General features: G+C 45.8%; 5 protein-coding genes across 5 annotated transcripts; 3 read left to right on the top strand and 2 right to left on the bottom strand.

The window, feature by feature from the left end:
• Positions 1 to 231: 231 nt before the first annotated feature.
• V1512DRAFT_86135 (uncharacterized protein) lies at positions 232 to 3,127 on the bottom strand. Its single transcript, XM_066918540.1, has one exon. The coding sequence runs from the start codon at positions 2,943 to 2,945 to the stop codon at positions 333 to 335; it is 2,613 nt and encodes an 870-aa protein (XP_066769521.1). The 5' UTR covers positions 2,946 to 3,127; the 3' UTR covers positions 232 to 332.
• A 340-nt stretch (positions 3,128 to 3,467) lies between these two features.
• Positions 3,468 to 4,965, top strand: V1512DRAFT_267464 (uncharacterized protein). Its single transcript, XM_066917284.1, has one exon. It carries the CDS (start codon positions 3,799 to 3,801, stop codon positions 4,891 to 4,893), a length of 1,095 nt encoding a protein of 364 aa, XP_066769520.1. The 5' UTR covers positions 3,468 to 3,798; the 3' UTR covers positions 4,894 to 4,965.
• Positions 4,966 to 5,194: 229 nt separating this feature from the next.
• On the top strand, positions 5,195 to 8,223 carry V1512DRAFT_243300 (MCM2/3/5 family-domain-containing protein). The gene is made up of 2 exons (XM_066914314.1): positions 5,195 to 5,611; positions 5,658 to 8,223. The coding sequence occupies exons 1-2, from the start codon at positions 5,253 to 5,255 to the stop codon at positions 8,176 to 8,178; spliced, it is 2,880 nt and encodes a 959-aa protein (XP_066769519.1). The 5' UTR covers positions 5,195 to 5,252; the 3' UTR covers positions 8,179 to 8,223.
• Positions 8,224 to 8,306: 83 nt separating this feature from the next.
• V1512DRAFT_278045 (uncharacterized protein) lies at positions 8,307 to 12,985 on the top strand. Its single transcript, XM_066917949.1, has 4 exons — positions 8,307 to 8,594; positions 8,644 to 8,793; positions 8,838 to 12,467; positions 12,515 to 12,985. The coding sequence occupies exons 1-4, from the start codon at positions 8,421 to 8,423 to the stop codon at positions 12,857 to 12,859; spliced, it is 4,299 nt and encodes a 1,432-aa protein (XP_066769518.1). The 5' UTR covers positions 8,307 to 8,420; the 3' UTR covers positions 12,860 to 12,985.
• V1512DRAFT_278044 (uncharacterized protein) lies at positions 12,915 to 14,702 on the bottom strand. The gene is made up of 4 exons (XM_066917948.1): positions 13,948 to 14,702; positions 13,180 to 13,903; positions 13,073 to 13,132; positions 12,915 to 13,026 (listed from the first exon to the last, which is right to left on the bottom strand). Exons 1-4 carry the CDS (start codon positions 14,227 to 14,229, stop codon positions 12,974 to 12,976), a joined length of 1,119 nt encoding a protein of 372 aa, XP_066769517.1. The 5' UTR covers positions 14,230 to 14,702; the 3' UTR covers positions 12,915 to 12,973.
• Positions 14,703 to 14,740: the final 38 nt, after the last annotated feature.

Below are 14,740 nucleotides of genomic sequence, written 5' to 3'. Positions count from 1 at the left end.
AAAAATAGCGGAGAAATTTAGGCCGAGGCGGTGCCGCGTACCAGAAGTTCGTCATTGCGCAGATATTGTAATACGGTGGCGCTCGTGGCGCAGGGTCACTAACACGGGACCCCTGACAAAATGACCCCTGACACATGACACGTGACTCAAATTTATAGCCGAGAACTGCCGCCGGCTTCATTACTAGTTCCGGACTAGTTACGCCGTGAAGAAGTAATAATTCAATAATAACAATTGGCATTTTTTTTAGAAACAGCTTCTGATTTTAAAAATCAAATTCAAAACAGTAGCACAGTATACAGTAAAACAGTAAAAAACAACGAGACAGAATTTTAATGATCAGGACTAGCCAGTGGGGTATCATAGCTACTCGTACTCCAGGATTTAGGCCGCAAATTTTGCTCTAAGTCTCTTAGTGCACTGGGCTTAATAGGCGATTGGCGCAATGGTGTGCCAGGATGTTCATGAACATCTTCATAAACGCCCGGCTGACCTAGGATCTCAGTCGTCGATCGAAACCGCACAGTCCCGTTTCTGGAAGTCTGTGCGGTGCCTTGTTCTGCAGACTGTCCTCCCGAGTTCCGCGCAGCAGATTCCTCTAATGTGGCTTTCATATCGGCCAATTCTTGGGCTGCTATATTTTGTCGCGCAATCGCAGCGCTTTCCGCCGTGGCCGCATCCAACATACTTGAAGCAGGTTCTCCAATAACTCTTCTGCACTCCAATTCAGATTCTTTCAGGTTTTGAATTGCACATTCATACGCATCCGCTTGTTTTTGTTCAGGTCCCTTAGCCAACTCGTCATCAGCTGCTGCTAATCCATTGGCCCTGTTTTGCGAATCATTGGTTTCCATATCTAGAGCCTCCAACAAAGACTCGGGCTCTTTAGCAGTGCGTAGGCTTTGAGGCGGCGCAACTCTATTTGCAACTGCCCGACTGAGCATGTGCTCCGATTCTGCTTGCTCTTGTTGTCTTTTCAATCGACTCAAAAGTAGATCATCTGCAGTACCCGTGGCTCTCGAAGATGCAGACACGCTTGGCGGAACTGTTGAACCAGCAGCACTACTAAACTTCATTGCAGGTTTTTTTGGGGATACTGGTGAGACTGTAGCACTGCGCCCAAATGTTGTCTCCGTACCTGGTGTGAGCAGATCAAGCTCTTGCTGAGTACATTTCCCTGTGTCAACGACTTGTCCAAAAACAGGCACCGATAATTTAGCGTCTGACTCAATCTCTTTTGCTTTCTTTCTTGCTTCCTCATCCTCATAATCATCATGATTCTGCTGATCCTCATGATGCCCACGTGTCAACATATCTAACGCTGTCTGCCTAGAGTTTAAATCTGGCCGACCGACAGCTATTACATTCCTGACCCTCTGTCTTAATCTTCCGAGCACCGAAAATTTGGGCCGCTGTTCTACACACGTGGTCTGCAATGAATTTTCTTCCACGTGGGAATGACTAAAGTAGCGTTTGATTCCGACTGGTTTTGCTGATTTTGGTGACATATCCGGCTGGCTCTGTCGACGCCAAATTTTTCTTCTAAACATGCTGCTTTTGCCTTTGCTCGTGCCTTCTACCTTTATTACTGCGTCAGCAAATCTAACCGATTTGACGGATAGCTCTAGGTTCATTGGTGTGGACCTTTCCAAAACTGATGAATGATCGGCAGGTGCCTTATCAGCAATTGAAGCTTTATGGGCAATCGAAGTTCTATCAGCTGTCGCAACGGGAATGCTCACAAGTTCGCAAGTCTGGTCTGTGCGACTGATCATAGTTGGACTTGGCAAGTTGAATTTCAGAGGTTGTAGCTGCTCTCCACTAGGTTTCTTCTTCAACGAGAGTCGTCTCCAAATTGTTGGCGGTTCTTCTGGCTTAGGCGCGTCAATCTTAGCAACGGACTCTTGAACAATCTTTGTCAACTTTTCAATAGCCTCCTGTGTGTTCATCTCTTCCGAATCCTGATTACTACTAGAACCGTTAAAACTTGTGGACCCGCTAACATGTTCGGTGTCAAATGGGTTCTTGTTGCGTTTCATTTGCGGCTCATCCTGGGCGTCATGGAAGATTGTATCAGGAGTATTCGGTGGATATGACGGCGATGTCTGCTTTGGCATAAACACCGCGGGTGGACTTAACTCAGAGCTTTGTTGTTGCGAGCTGCATTCAATTCCATCAAGTGCAATATGAAAGGAAGAGGTCGAGACGAAATTGAGCGGTGGCAAAAAAGACTTCTTTCCTCCACTGTCATCCAAACCTCTTCTTCTACCTCGGCCAGAGCGAAACACTCGCTTCATTGTATTAGTAAAACTATTGTGCTTAATCGGTTGCTCGGGATCTTTGGAAGGCTGTTGGGGTAAACGAGGCGGCGGCAGTTTGATCGCATTTCTCGCCTCGAATGCAGACTCAGCAGGCGACTTTGCTTGTGACTTTGCCAGAATTTTGGCTGGTGAAGACGGGACTGACTTAGAATCAAAAAACTTTGGCGATTGAGGGCTCTTGGGTGATATTGGTCTACTGGCAGCCAGCTGGGAAGCGAGGCCCTCTGAAGCAGCAAACTTAAGGAGATCAGTGTGCTCGCGTGGTGTAGGGATCCGTTCACGGATAAAATTGGATTTTGGATGAAAATATCCAATTTTGGGATACTGGTCTGGGTCAGGCCGACTTCGCTGCTTTTCCATTTTCAATCTGTGCTGCCTAAGTTCTTCAGTTTGTGGTAGTTCTTCGATGAAACGCAGGGGACGGTCAGGATCACGTCTTCTTGAATTATTTGGCAAGGTCGAAGAAACCGAAGTATAAGAAGATGAACTGCTAGCTGAACGCTTATGGCAGACACGCGAAGGTGAAGCTTCTGTTATCTCAATGGCGGGAACATCATTTTCACTCTTTCGCTCTTTAGATCTCGTATATAGCGCGCTTATTTTCGCCGCAAATTTGGCTGCCATGATTATATGTAATCTTAGGCAGACCGGTACCGAGGACCAGGAATAAGTAATATACACACTCGACTTGGAGTCGGTGCAGGTAATTATGAAGTGGTCTATGTGACATAACGTTTTCTGTCAAGACGAGGCCCGGTTGTCAATGCGGGTAAACAAAGTTTTCAGGAGGGTCAGATCACAGCTCATCATGGGTCTTGTACCGAACAATTAAGGGTTTTGTGTGAACAGCTGCATAGGATCCCCGCTTATTTTTATAGTTGTTGACTTCACACAGTCACTTCCGGGTCCATCCTGAATGTGCTTTTTTTAAAGGGCCTTTTGTCATCATTCACGAATGAAAAATTAGTGCTTGCTAGTGTTTATCAATATGCTACAGTCTGCACCCTCAACAGATTGGTCCAGGCGACCCATGTTAAAGTGCGACTCAGGCAGAAGTTCTGGACCTGCGTCTATATACGATGTCCCCGCCACTTCAATAGCAGACGTTGATTTGTTTCAACGGACCCTCGTCAAACTATTTTCGTATTCTTCATCTCAAAATCAATTATCAAGACAGAATTCTATAAGTCTGACACGATCTTCAAGCGTGCCTCAAAAACATCATCATAATGCCATTGAAACACATTTTCCAACTTCAACGGGAGAGTCAACTATTGTGCCAACCCCAACCGCTTCAGGTTCAAGGCGACAGCTATTGCCATACTCAGATTTGTTCACCAGGCTCGAAATTGCTCGACAGCTTCAGTATCCCACATCTGCCATCTCGTCGCGTCCAGCAACAAAAGTTCCTTCTATCCCACCACCATTAACGCCCACCTCGGCAACCTCATTTGTAAAAAATCATGATACAAATCAAATGCCCCCCGATAAGACGATTGAACTTAAGCAAACATTAGAACAAGTGGATGCGTTGGAGCAATTGCTTGACATGCGGGTGCCTGCATCACAACTAATATCAGGAGCACCCGGTAGTGAATCAGGCAGCGGGGAAACAGATTTTGAAAATTTGGCAGGTGATATTGAAGATTTAAGTAATTGGCAAGAGTGGTACTTCGTGCCGGCTCCTTCACTAAATATTCTCCGCATGCAAAAATTGAAACCGAGAAAGCGCCAGATACCTTCACCAGTATCCGGAATAAAGTTCAGGGAAATCAATTTTAGCAAATCTGCAGCGTCTCCATCAGTATCCTCGACTTCATCGGCAGCACCATCCGTACACCGCATTAGACCTGCATCAACACCCACTTCGCCGCAATCAGAACAAGTTCAAAGCGATGAAACGTTATTGGAAATTGAATCGCTAATGGCCGACCCAAATCTTGCGGTTAAGAACATTTTACCTGCGTCTTCAATGATCATGGCGAGTTTACTGGATCATCAAAGTGACCCAATCAGTAGTTATGGTTTTAGTCGGTCGGTACGAGTGCCGACACAAAACTCTGTGTCTTCTTCCATTGCAACAGCGTCCACGACGACTACTGGTTCCATAAGTCCTTACAGGTTTGGTACTCCCAAACTGCCTTCTGCTTCTACTCTTTCGCACGGACAAAAGCAAGTAAGCACGGGTCCTAGGAAAGCAAGGAGTATATTTAGACTGTCTTCAAAACCCAGAGCTCAATCTGAAAATGTCGGATCTAATGGGCAAGGATACTCTGATGAAAATGAAAATCGAGCAAGTTCGGACTCAACTGTCAACTTAAATACCACGAGCAACAAAACGCATTCGCATCTTGCACCGTACGGCGATAAACCAAATTCGCCTTACTATGTTCTTACGAGTATGGGTGTTAAACTTGTGACACCAGGCAAGGGAGATCCTGATGAGCTTAATACGATAGTAAACAACGCTAGAAAAGACTCGACTTCTAGCGGTGGCTCGTCTGCGTCGGCAAAATGGTTTGGCAAGAGAAGCAAGACCAGCCAGAGCAGTCAAGGAAGTGTAAGATCGTGATCTTTCCATGGATTGTATTTTTAAGGCGTTCTTTGGATTGGATTGGATTGGATTGGGACTAATTAATTTGTTTTTGCATCGCTTTATTTGCATTTTTTGATTTGAGCATAATCGAAGATAATTTTGTTAACTATAAGTATAATAAAGTGATTATATGAAAGTTAAAATGCAGTTTATCTTTGACGCGTTCGAGCGCGTCGGTCTGAAATGTACGCCCGTGATGTTTATTTGCGACGCGTACCCCTGTGATTAATTAATTGAATCCTTAGTTCCATTCACGTCTTTCACTCACGCTTTTTTTGTTGAAATCTTTTCCTGAGTAACCACAGTTAGTGACAACAGCAGCATTATCATTAGAAATGTCGTCGCCTGCCTCTTACAGATCATCTCCTCCAATAGAAGAAACTCCCTCTCTTGCCAGGACTCCAATTCAACGCCCGACCTCTGCCGCTGCCGCAGCTTCGATGGCCTCATCACCGCTTTTTTTCTCGTCTTCACCTTCCGCAATGCCTGGCAGTGCAAGATCAAGACGAAGACTGCAGTCAGATAGGTCAGACAGTCCGACAAGCGATGATACTGTTCGACCAAGGCGGACTGCTTCTCGCAGCAGATTGAGCGAGGTGTCATCTCCTCTTGCTTATTCGTCTTCGCCTGTTAGAGGCCGACGAAGCAGTAGTGCAGATCGTACTATGCACTCTGGTAATTTGCAGTCTGAACTGTATATATCCATAGATTCGTCTGTAACTACTTACTAACTGTCGTAGGTCTCATTACACAAGCTCCCCTAGAGTATCCAGACGCCGTGGTGACATTCACTCATCTGGGGTCTTTTCCACTCCTTTAGACAGAGCTAAGCATGGTAGCCGTGGAAGTGAAGGGCCCTCATCTGATCCATCTCTACCGTCATCTTCGTCAAATGGTGCAACTTTCTCAGCTGACGACGTTCCTTCTGATGATGCCAATGTTCCAATCAGAGTTGTCTGGGGTACTAATGTTTCTCTGTCTGAAAGCATTCGACAATTTCATGGATTTCTCAATGGCTTCCGCCGCAAGTATCGTTATGTGCAAGATGGAATCACCGTTCGTCCCGGAGACGGAGAAGAATTGGTCTACAAGGACATGCTGTCAGAAATGTATTCTCTTGGTGTCACAAACTTGAATTTGGATGTCCAGGACGTGCGCGCATATCCTCCAACTCGCAGTTTATACTACAATCTGCTTCGGTATCCACAGGAAATCATTCCTGTTATGGATCAAGCAGTTCGTGACTTTGTGATTGATATGTTAACTGGCATGAACGTATCGCCGGCTGAGATCACTCAACATGAATCTAATGCCATTTATAAAGTTAGACCATATGGCCTGGGGGAAGAAGACGGTAGTAAGAAAGGCTTGCGAGATTTGAATCCGGGCGATATTGACAAGCTGGTGTCTGTCAAAGGTCTTGTGCTACGATCTACACCTATCATTCCAGACATGAAATCGGCGTATTTTAGATGCAGCGTCTGTTCGCATGTGCATATCGCGGAAATTGATAGAGGCAGCGTTGCAGAGCCTGTCAGCTGCGACCGAAGAGTGTGCATGCAGAAGGGCACTATGCAAATTGTGCACAATCGGTGCGAATTTGCAGACAAACAAGTCATCAAATTGCAGGAAACACCAGATACAGTTCCTGATGGACAGACTCCTCATTCTGTTGCACTTTGCGTCTATGATGAATTGGTAGATTCAACCCGGGCAGGTGATCGTGTCGAGATTACAGGTATTTTTAGATCCGTTCCTGTTCGAATAAATCCTCGTCAGCACACAATCAAGAGTCTGTTTAAGACATACGTCGATGTTGTGCATATCCAAAAAACTGATAAACGTCGCCTTGGACTCGATATCTCAACCTTGACTCTTGAAGGCGAGTTTGCTGAGCAAGCTGCCACGCAAAATAGCACACAGTCCGAGGTTGATGAAACACGAAAGGTTACCGATGAGGACATTGCTGAGATTAAAGATATGGCTGCGCGGGTAGATGTTTACGATTTGCTGTCGCGCTCATTAGCACCTTCCATTTATGAGATGGATGATGTCAAGAAAGGCGTTTTGTTGCAACTATTTGGCGGAACCAACAAGACATTCGAAAAAAGTGGGTCTCCTAGATTTCGCGGTGACATCAACGTTTTACTTTGCGGAGATCCGTCGACTTCAAAGTCCCAGCTGCTTCAATACGTTCACAAAATTGCACCACGTGGAGTCTACACGTCTGGTAAAGGTAGTTCCGCTGTGGGTTTGACTGCGTACGTGACTCGTGATCAGGATACCAGGCAACTCGTGCTTGAGAGTGGCGCGCTAGTACTGTCAGATGGAGGTATCTGCTGCATTGATGAGTTTGACAAGATGTCCGAATCTACTCGATCAGTCTTGCACGAAGTCATGGAACAGCAGACTGTCTCTATTGCTAAGGCTGGTATTATTACGACTTTAAACGCCCGAACTTCTATTCTAGCGTCAGCTAATCCAATTGGCTCCAAGTATGATCCGAACTTGCCTGTGCCACAAAACATTGATCTGCCACCAACGCTTTTATCTCGATTTGATTTGGTTTACTTGATGTTGGACAAGGTCGACGAGCAGGCTGACCGAAGACTCGCGCGCCACTTGGCAGGACTGTATCTTGAGGATGCACCAGAGACCGGGTCACCTCTTGAGATTGTGCCAATTGAGTTTCTGACGCTGTACATTTCGTACGCTCGCCAGCAAATCAACCCTGTCATCACTCCGGCTGCTAAAGATGAGCTTGTGAAGGCGTACGTTGACTTGCGAAAACTAGGCGAAGATGTTCGTGCTGCCGAGAAGCGAATCACTGCGACCACTAGACAGCTGGAAAGCATGATCCGTCTGTCTGAAGCACATGCTCGGATGCGCTTATCTGAAGAAGTCGAAGTTAGAGACGTTGCTGAGGCAGTTCGTCTTATCCGAACTGCCATAAAGGACTACGCGACTGATCCTCTGACAGGTCGTATTGACATGGACTTGATTCAAACCGGCACTTCAGCCAGTGATCGCCGCCAACGATCTGATTTGCGTCGCGAGGTACTTCATGCGCTTGAGCAGCTTAGCAATGCCAACAGTAATGTACGATATAATGAGCTACTGCGGCAAATGAACGACCAAGCATCTGAACATATTGAGAATCTGGAGTTTGGAAATGTGATTAGAAGCTTGGAGCAAGAAGGACTTCTGAGTGTGAGCGGTGATGGGCCGAGAAGAATGATCAGGAGAATGGGAATGATTTAGGCGTGGTTGTGTTTGCTTAATAGTAGTATATATTTATATTGTTTATTTGACAAGGTAGACGAGCGATGCCAGTACTTAAATCCCTGTGTACGTTGAGCCGCACTGACGTACACAATCTTTTTTGCTAACAATTTTTTGGACGCCGAACTCAAAAGCGAGGAGGATTGCTGAAGCCTAGTAAATAATCTTTTTGCATCGTCTGGTCCAAGTGAGTAATATCGTTGCTAAGTAACGACAACACCATGAAGGAATCAGTTCTTGATATGCCGCCAAAGCGAATTACGGCAGTGCATTTCGGTGTGCTGTCGCCGCAGGAAATCGTGAAGCAGGCAGAGATTGAGGTTTACACTCGTGAACTGTTTGATCTTGAGAAAGGTCGAACTCCAAAAGATTATGGAGCGCTTGATAAGAGAATGGTTTGTTTTGCTGTGAAGATATGAAGTGCTCTGAACTGACTTTTTCAAGGGAATATCAAATAACTCGTCAGAGTGTGAGACTTGCCATGGTAAATTGGCTACATGTCAAGGCCATTTTGGACACGTTAGATTGGCACTTCCCGTATTCCATGTAGGATACTTTAAAAGTGTCATTTCAATATTACAAAACGTTTGCAAGGTAGGTCTGTTTGACGCTTATGAAATTCTACTGATGCTGGCTAGGACTGTTCAGCAATCCTGCTAGACGACCAAACTCGTCAAAAGTTTCTTAGCGAGCTCAGACGGCCTGGAATAGATAACTTGCGTCGTATGCAAATTTTACGCAAAGTAAACGAGCAGTGCCGCAAACAACGTCGGTGTATCCAATGCGGTTCCGTCAATGGCGTGGTCAAGAAAGCCGGTCCACTCAAAATCATCCACGACAAATTTAGATGGACAGGAAAGCAAGATGTTGAAGAACAGCATGATTTTGACCGATCATTTGAATCTGCAAAAGCATTTGTTACTGATCTTGAGAAGTTTCAGAAGAAGGCGATGGATGACATGAATCCTTTGAAAGTCTTAAATTTATTCAAACGCATAATACCGTCAGATTGCGAGTTGTTGGGTATGGATCCTCAGGAAGGACGACCAGAAATGTTTATCTGGCAGTTTATTCCGGCACCGCCTGTCTGTATCCGTCCTTCAGTTCAGCAAGAGAATGCTAGCAACGAAGATGATTTGACCGTTAAGCTTACGGATATCGTTTGGACAAGTTCGTTGATTAAATCTGGTCTCGACAAAGGTATGACGATTGTAAACCTGATGGAACAATGGGATTATCTGCAGCTTTGTGTCGCAATGTACATCAACAGTGATACCCCTGGAACGTCTGGTCCCGGTGCACCAGCTAAACCAATTCGTGGTTTGTGTCAGCGATTGAAGGGTAAGCAAGGCCGATTTCGAGGCAACTTGTCCGGCAAACGTGTCGACTTTTCGGGTCGTACTGTCATCTCTCCTGATCCGAATTTGAAAATCAATGAAGTGGCTGTACCTGACCGTGTCGCTAAGATCCTGACATACCCTGAAGCTGTCAACAGATACAACAAGGAGAAGCTGAAAGAGCGGGTAATGAATGGTACCGATATTCATCCCGGAGCAAACTACTTAATCAAGCAAAACGAAACTGGAAAGCGATATTTAAAGTACGGAAACAGGAAATTGCTGGCGGATCAGTTACAAGAAGGTGATATTGTCGAGCGACATTTGGAGGATGGTGACATTGTTCTGTTTAACCGGCAGCCATCACTTCACAGACTTAGTATTCTATCTCATTTTGCAAAGATCAGACCATGGCGAACGTTTAGATTGAATGAATGTGTTTGCACACCGTACAATGCTGATTTCGATGGTGACGAGATGAACTTGCACGTTCCTCAGACAGAGGAAGCTAGGAGCGAGGCCATGAACTTGATGGGTGTCAAAAATAATTTGATTACGCCAAGAAACGGTGAGCCTATCATTGCGGCCACTCAGGATTTCATTACTGGATCTTTCTTATTATCACGCAAAGATCAGTTTTTTGACCGAGCACAGTTTTGTATGTTGTGTTCCATGATGTCAGATGGTGATTTGCAAGTTGATCTTCCGCCACCAGCAATCATGAAACCGGTGTACCTGTGGACCGGAAAGCAGGTTTTCAGCGCGCTGATCAAACCCAACAAGAAATCAAAGGTTACAATCAACTTGGAGGCTAAAAACAAGACGTTTATACCACCACTACCTGGATACCCACCAGATATGTCTATCAACGATGGATATTTGGTTATCCGCGGAAGTCAAGTGATGTGTGGTTCGATGGACAAGAACGCGTTGGGCGACGGTAAGAAGTCGTCTGTTTTCTACGTTATTTTAAGAGATTTTGGTACCGACGAGGCGATTGCCGCCATGAGTCGGATGGCCAAGCTTTGTGCTAGATTTCTTGGTAACAAAGGTTTCTCGATCGGAATCAACGACGTCACTCCCGGTTCGATTTTGAATAGCAAAAAGGACATTTTGATTGAGAAGGCGTATTCCGCTTGCGATGATTTAATTGTAAAATTGAAAGAAGGCAAATTGGAAACGAAGCCGGGCTGTGACGAGGAAGAAACACTGGAGATGGATATTTCTGGTATCTTGTCGAAAGTTCGAGAGGAGGTTGGTGAGATTTGTATTAACGAGCTCGAAAAATCCAACGCACCGCTAATTATGGCTACTTGCGGTTCTAAAGGTTCGACCATCAATGTGTCGCAGATGGTTGCTTGTGTTGGTCAACAGATTATTTCCGGCAAGCGTGTGCCGAACGGGTTTCAAGATCGGTCGTTGCCTCATTTCCCGAAACATTCCAAGCAGCCGTTGTCGAAGGGTTTCGTGCGTAACTCGTTTTATTCTGGTTTGACGCCTACCGAGTTTTTGTTCCACGCTATCTCTGGCCGTGAAGGTCTGGTTGATACTGCGGTCAAGACGGCCGAGACTGGATACATGTCGCGACGACTGATGAAGTCGCTAGAGGATTTGTCGATGCAGTACGATTCTACTGTTCGCAACTCGAATAATGGCATCGTGCAGTTCCAGTACGGCGGGGACAGATTAGACCCGCTTGACATGGAGGGCGATGCCAAGCCGGTGAACTTTGTACGGACGTGGAGTCACGCAATGAACATTTCGTTTGACACCGAAAGCATCGGGCTGATGCCGTACGAGGTTGATCGGATTGTGGACCAGATTTTGCAGCCTCTCGAGATGAAGATCATGCAAGACGAGCGGTTCACGGTTCAGAAACCTGACGGCACGCGCGAGTCACAGCTTGAGTTTGTTGATGAGTTTGAGTCTGAGCGAGTTTTTTATCAGACCGTGCGAGATTTTGTGCATTTAAAGTCGTCCGCACTTGCTAGACTTCGCGCCAGTCGAAATTTGCCAGAGATGACGTACGAGGACCCGAACTTGATGGACGACGATTCCAACATCAGCGAGATTATTTCTGTCAACCAGATTCTAAAAATCAGCGAGGTAATGTTGCGTGAGTTCTTGGCACAATGTCTACAGAAGTACGAGCGGTCAAAGGTTGAGCCCGGAACTGCGGTTGGTGCGGTTGGCGCACAGTCGATTGGTGAGCCGGGTACGCAGATGACGCTGAAGACTTTCCATTTTGCTGGTGTTGCGTCAATGAACATTACTCTTGGAGTCCCCCGCATTAAGGAGATTATCAACGCATCTAAGACGATTAGCACGCCTATTATTAAGGCGAATTTGGTCAATCGTCAGGACGAGCGTGCTGCGCGAATGGTGAAGGGAAGAATCGAGAAGACCCATTTAGAGGACATCATATTCTATGTTGAAGACGTGTATCAAGAAAACAACGCGTACCTGTCAATGCGGCTGGACATGAAGACGATCGAGAGTCTGCAGCTCGAGTTGACTGCAGACGATGTTGCGCGCGCGATCCATATGGCGCCGAAGCTGAAAATTTCTGACCGCGATATCGAGGTAATCAGACCAGACCGGATCCGGGTCAACGTGCATGAGATTGCAGACAAGGAGCGACGGAAGGGCAAGACGATGGCGGAATCGGACGTGTTTTACAGATTACAGCACTTGCAGCGGGTGCTACCGAAGATTGTGGTGCATGGCATCCCAACTATTTCGCGGGCGGTCATCAACATCAACGACGCGAGAGAGAAGGAACTATGGGTTGAAGGCTACGGTCTTCGGTCGGTCATGAACACCGACGGTGTTTTGGGTACCAAGACCAGGTCTAACCATGTGCTTGAGATGAGACAAACGCTTGGTATCGAGGCAGCTCGAATTAGTATCATTGATGAAATTGCGCTGACAGTATGTTATATAGTGTTTATAGGAATGACAGAATGCTAATTGGTTAGATGGCGCAGTATGGTATGAGCATTGATCCCAGACATATTCAGCTACTGGGAGATGTAATGACGTATAAGGGTGAAGTTCTTGGAATCACGCGGTTTGGTCTGGCCAAGATGCGCGACAGTGTGCTCCAACTGGCCAGTTTTGAGAAAACGACAGATCACTTGTTCGACGCGTCGTTCCACATGAAGACTGATTTGATTGAAGGCGTGAGCGAGTGCATAATTCTCGGCCAGCCGATGCGAGTCGGCACGGGCGCGTTCCAGCTCGTGCGACAGACCAAGACCGAGTCTGGAGCAAAGTTTGGTGAGAAGCCGACGTTGTTTGAAGATTTGTGTGCCGAGATATGATGGTCTTGCTGATTACGTTTTTTACGGGGTGTTTTCTGGACTGGTTATTTAGACAAAATTTTAATGTAGACATTAATTACTCATTAGTACAGCGCACATTGTGAATTAAAGTGCTTATCGTTTCTTTTCATTGTCTAGACGCTGATGCAATAAGTACAGTGCCATTTCTGCTGGTTAGTACGACATATAATGACTATATGCTGTAAAACTTACGATTACTCTCTGCCGTCCCGCTAATGGTGACCATTCTCTCGTTACTATTTTCCAGTGGTTCTGTTCATTAGCAAGTGTATAACAAAGTAAGTGAGAACGGGGCATACCGTTGATTTTGATGTTTGAACCTGATAATTGACGAATTTCATTGATTTTCATGCCGCCTTTGCCAATGACCGCACCAACCATGTCGTTTGGAATGTAAATTTGCTGTGTCAGTGGCTGGCCCGGGATGGCTTGTTGCGCCTGTTGCTGGGCCGACGAGACCGAAACGGCTTGGGTCTGGACCGAAGGTATGACTTGTGCTGGCTGCTGAAATGCTTCTTGTTGTAACTGTTCTTCCGGTTGCTGTTCGATCACCGGTGGCGCGATACCGAGACTGATGGCGTAGTCGATTGCACTGTATCCTGTTGGCGCGACGCCGTATGGGTTGAACGGTGTTGCGACGCCTTTTTCGACGTTGAGCGACCAGTGCTTGAGTTGGCCGAAGACACCGTAAATCGGCATTGGGTTATAAAGCACCGTGTGTGCTGCTGCGATCTGGACCGCATGGTCGACCACGTGCTGGCAAATCATTTCTGCAGCTTGTTGGATCGAGTCTGCGTTGCCGTGGATAAGCATCGTGCGCTCGGTTGACAGCGGGAGCATTGTGTCTGATACTGTCAGTTTTGCGCCCGAGGATTCTCTGATTTCTTTCAACCGTGAACCTGACTTGCCAATGATGGGGCCTAGTGATTCATGCGGTAGAATTGTTCGAAGATTGTATATTTTTGAGTCGTCTGCTTGTTCAGGGGGTTCATTGAATATTGTGCGAACCAACATCCCACATGCCTGTCATTTTTTAGACTCAATTCATACTCTGAGAACAAACATACTTGAGCAACATTCTGGACAGTTCCTGTCAAAGTGACGATACGTTCAGATGCCCCTTTGACATTATCACTAAAAGTACATTTTACATTTGCAGATTGTCTAATTTGCGATACGTTTTCTCCTTTCTTGCCAATTAAGGCAGCAGCTTCTCTGTTTGAAACTAAGCATCTTAAATCAATTGAATTCGAACTGCCATTTCTACTCGACACGGCTTGTCGTTTGACCTGCTCTTGAATGACTTCATCACTTTGATGTTGCCGTTTTGATCCTGCTGTTGATGCCATTGATTGAATATAGAAGTCAAATCAAACAAAGATCAAGGCCTTTTTGTACGATCCCAAAACTGCTGACGCGGTCAGACTGTTTATTTGTATACAAAAGAGACAGATGAGGCCGTGAAGGGCACTTTAATTGAATTTTTTTAAGTTTTGAGAACGCGTTCGGACGCGATATATGCAACCGGTTCATGAACTGGTTTGAATATGTAAGGGGAAGAGAGAGGACTACACCAAAGCACAAATCCAAGACAAAATGCAGGGATTTCAGTTTTTGGCACTAGTTTGGCGGAAGTTTGGCTTAAATGTTAGTCGGGTCTAACGCTTTTCTATTTATATTGCTTTATAGTGTGCTGAAACTGCTTTAGTATGAGTAGGTCGAGCAGGGTATAAGACCCCAAGTAGAATGAGTACTCGCTGTTGTTTGTAATGCCGATTAGTATTAGATAGATAGTAGCACCATCTTTATATATTCTTCATTCTCTTCTATTGTAGAAATAACATACAAAAAACTGAAACA

The sequence above is a fragment of the Lipomyces arxii genome (genome assembly GCF_038497795.1).
Source record: "Lipomyces arxii strain Phaff 12-163 unplaced genomic scaffold V1512scaffold_25, whole genome shotgun sequence".
Lineage (NCBI taxonomy): Eukaryota > Fungi > Ascomycota > Lipomycetes > Lipomycetales > Lipomycetaceae > Lipomyces > Lipomyces arxii.
This window is presented reverse-complemented; position numbering and strand designations above follow the sequence as displayed.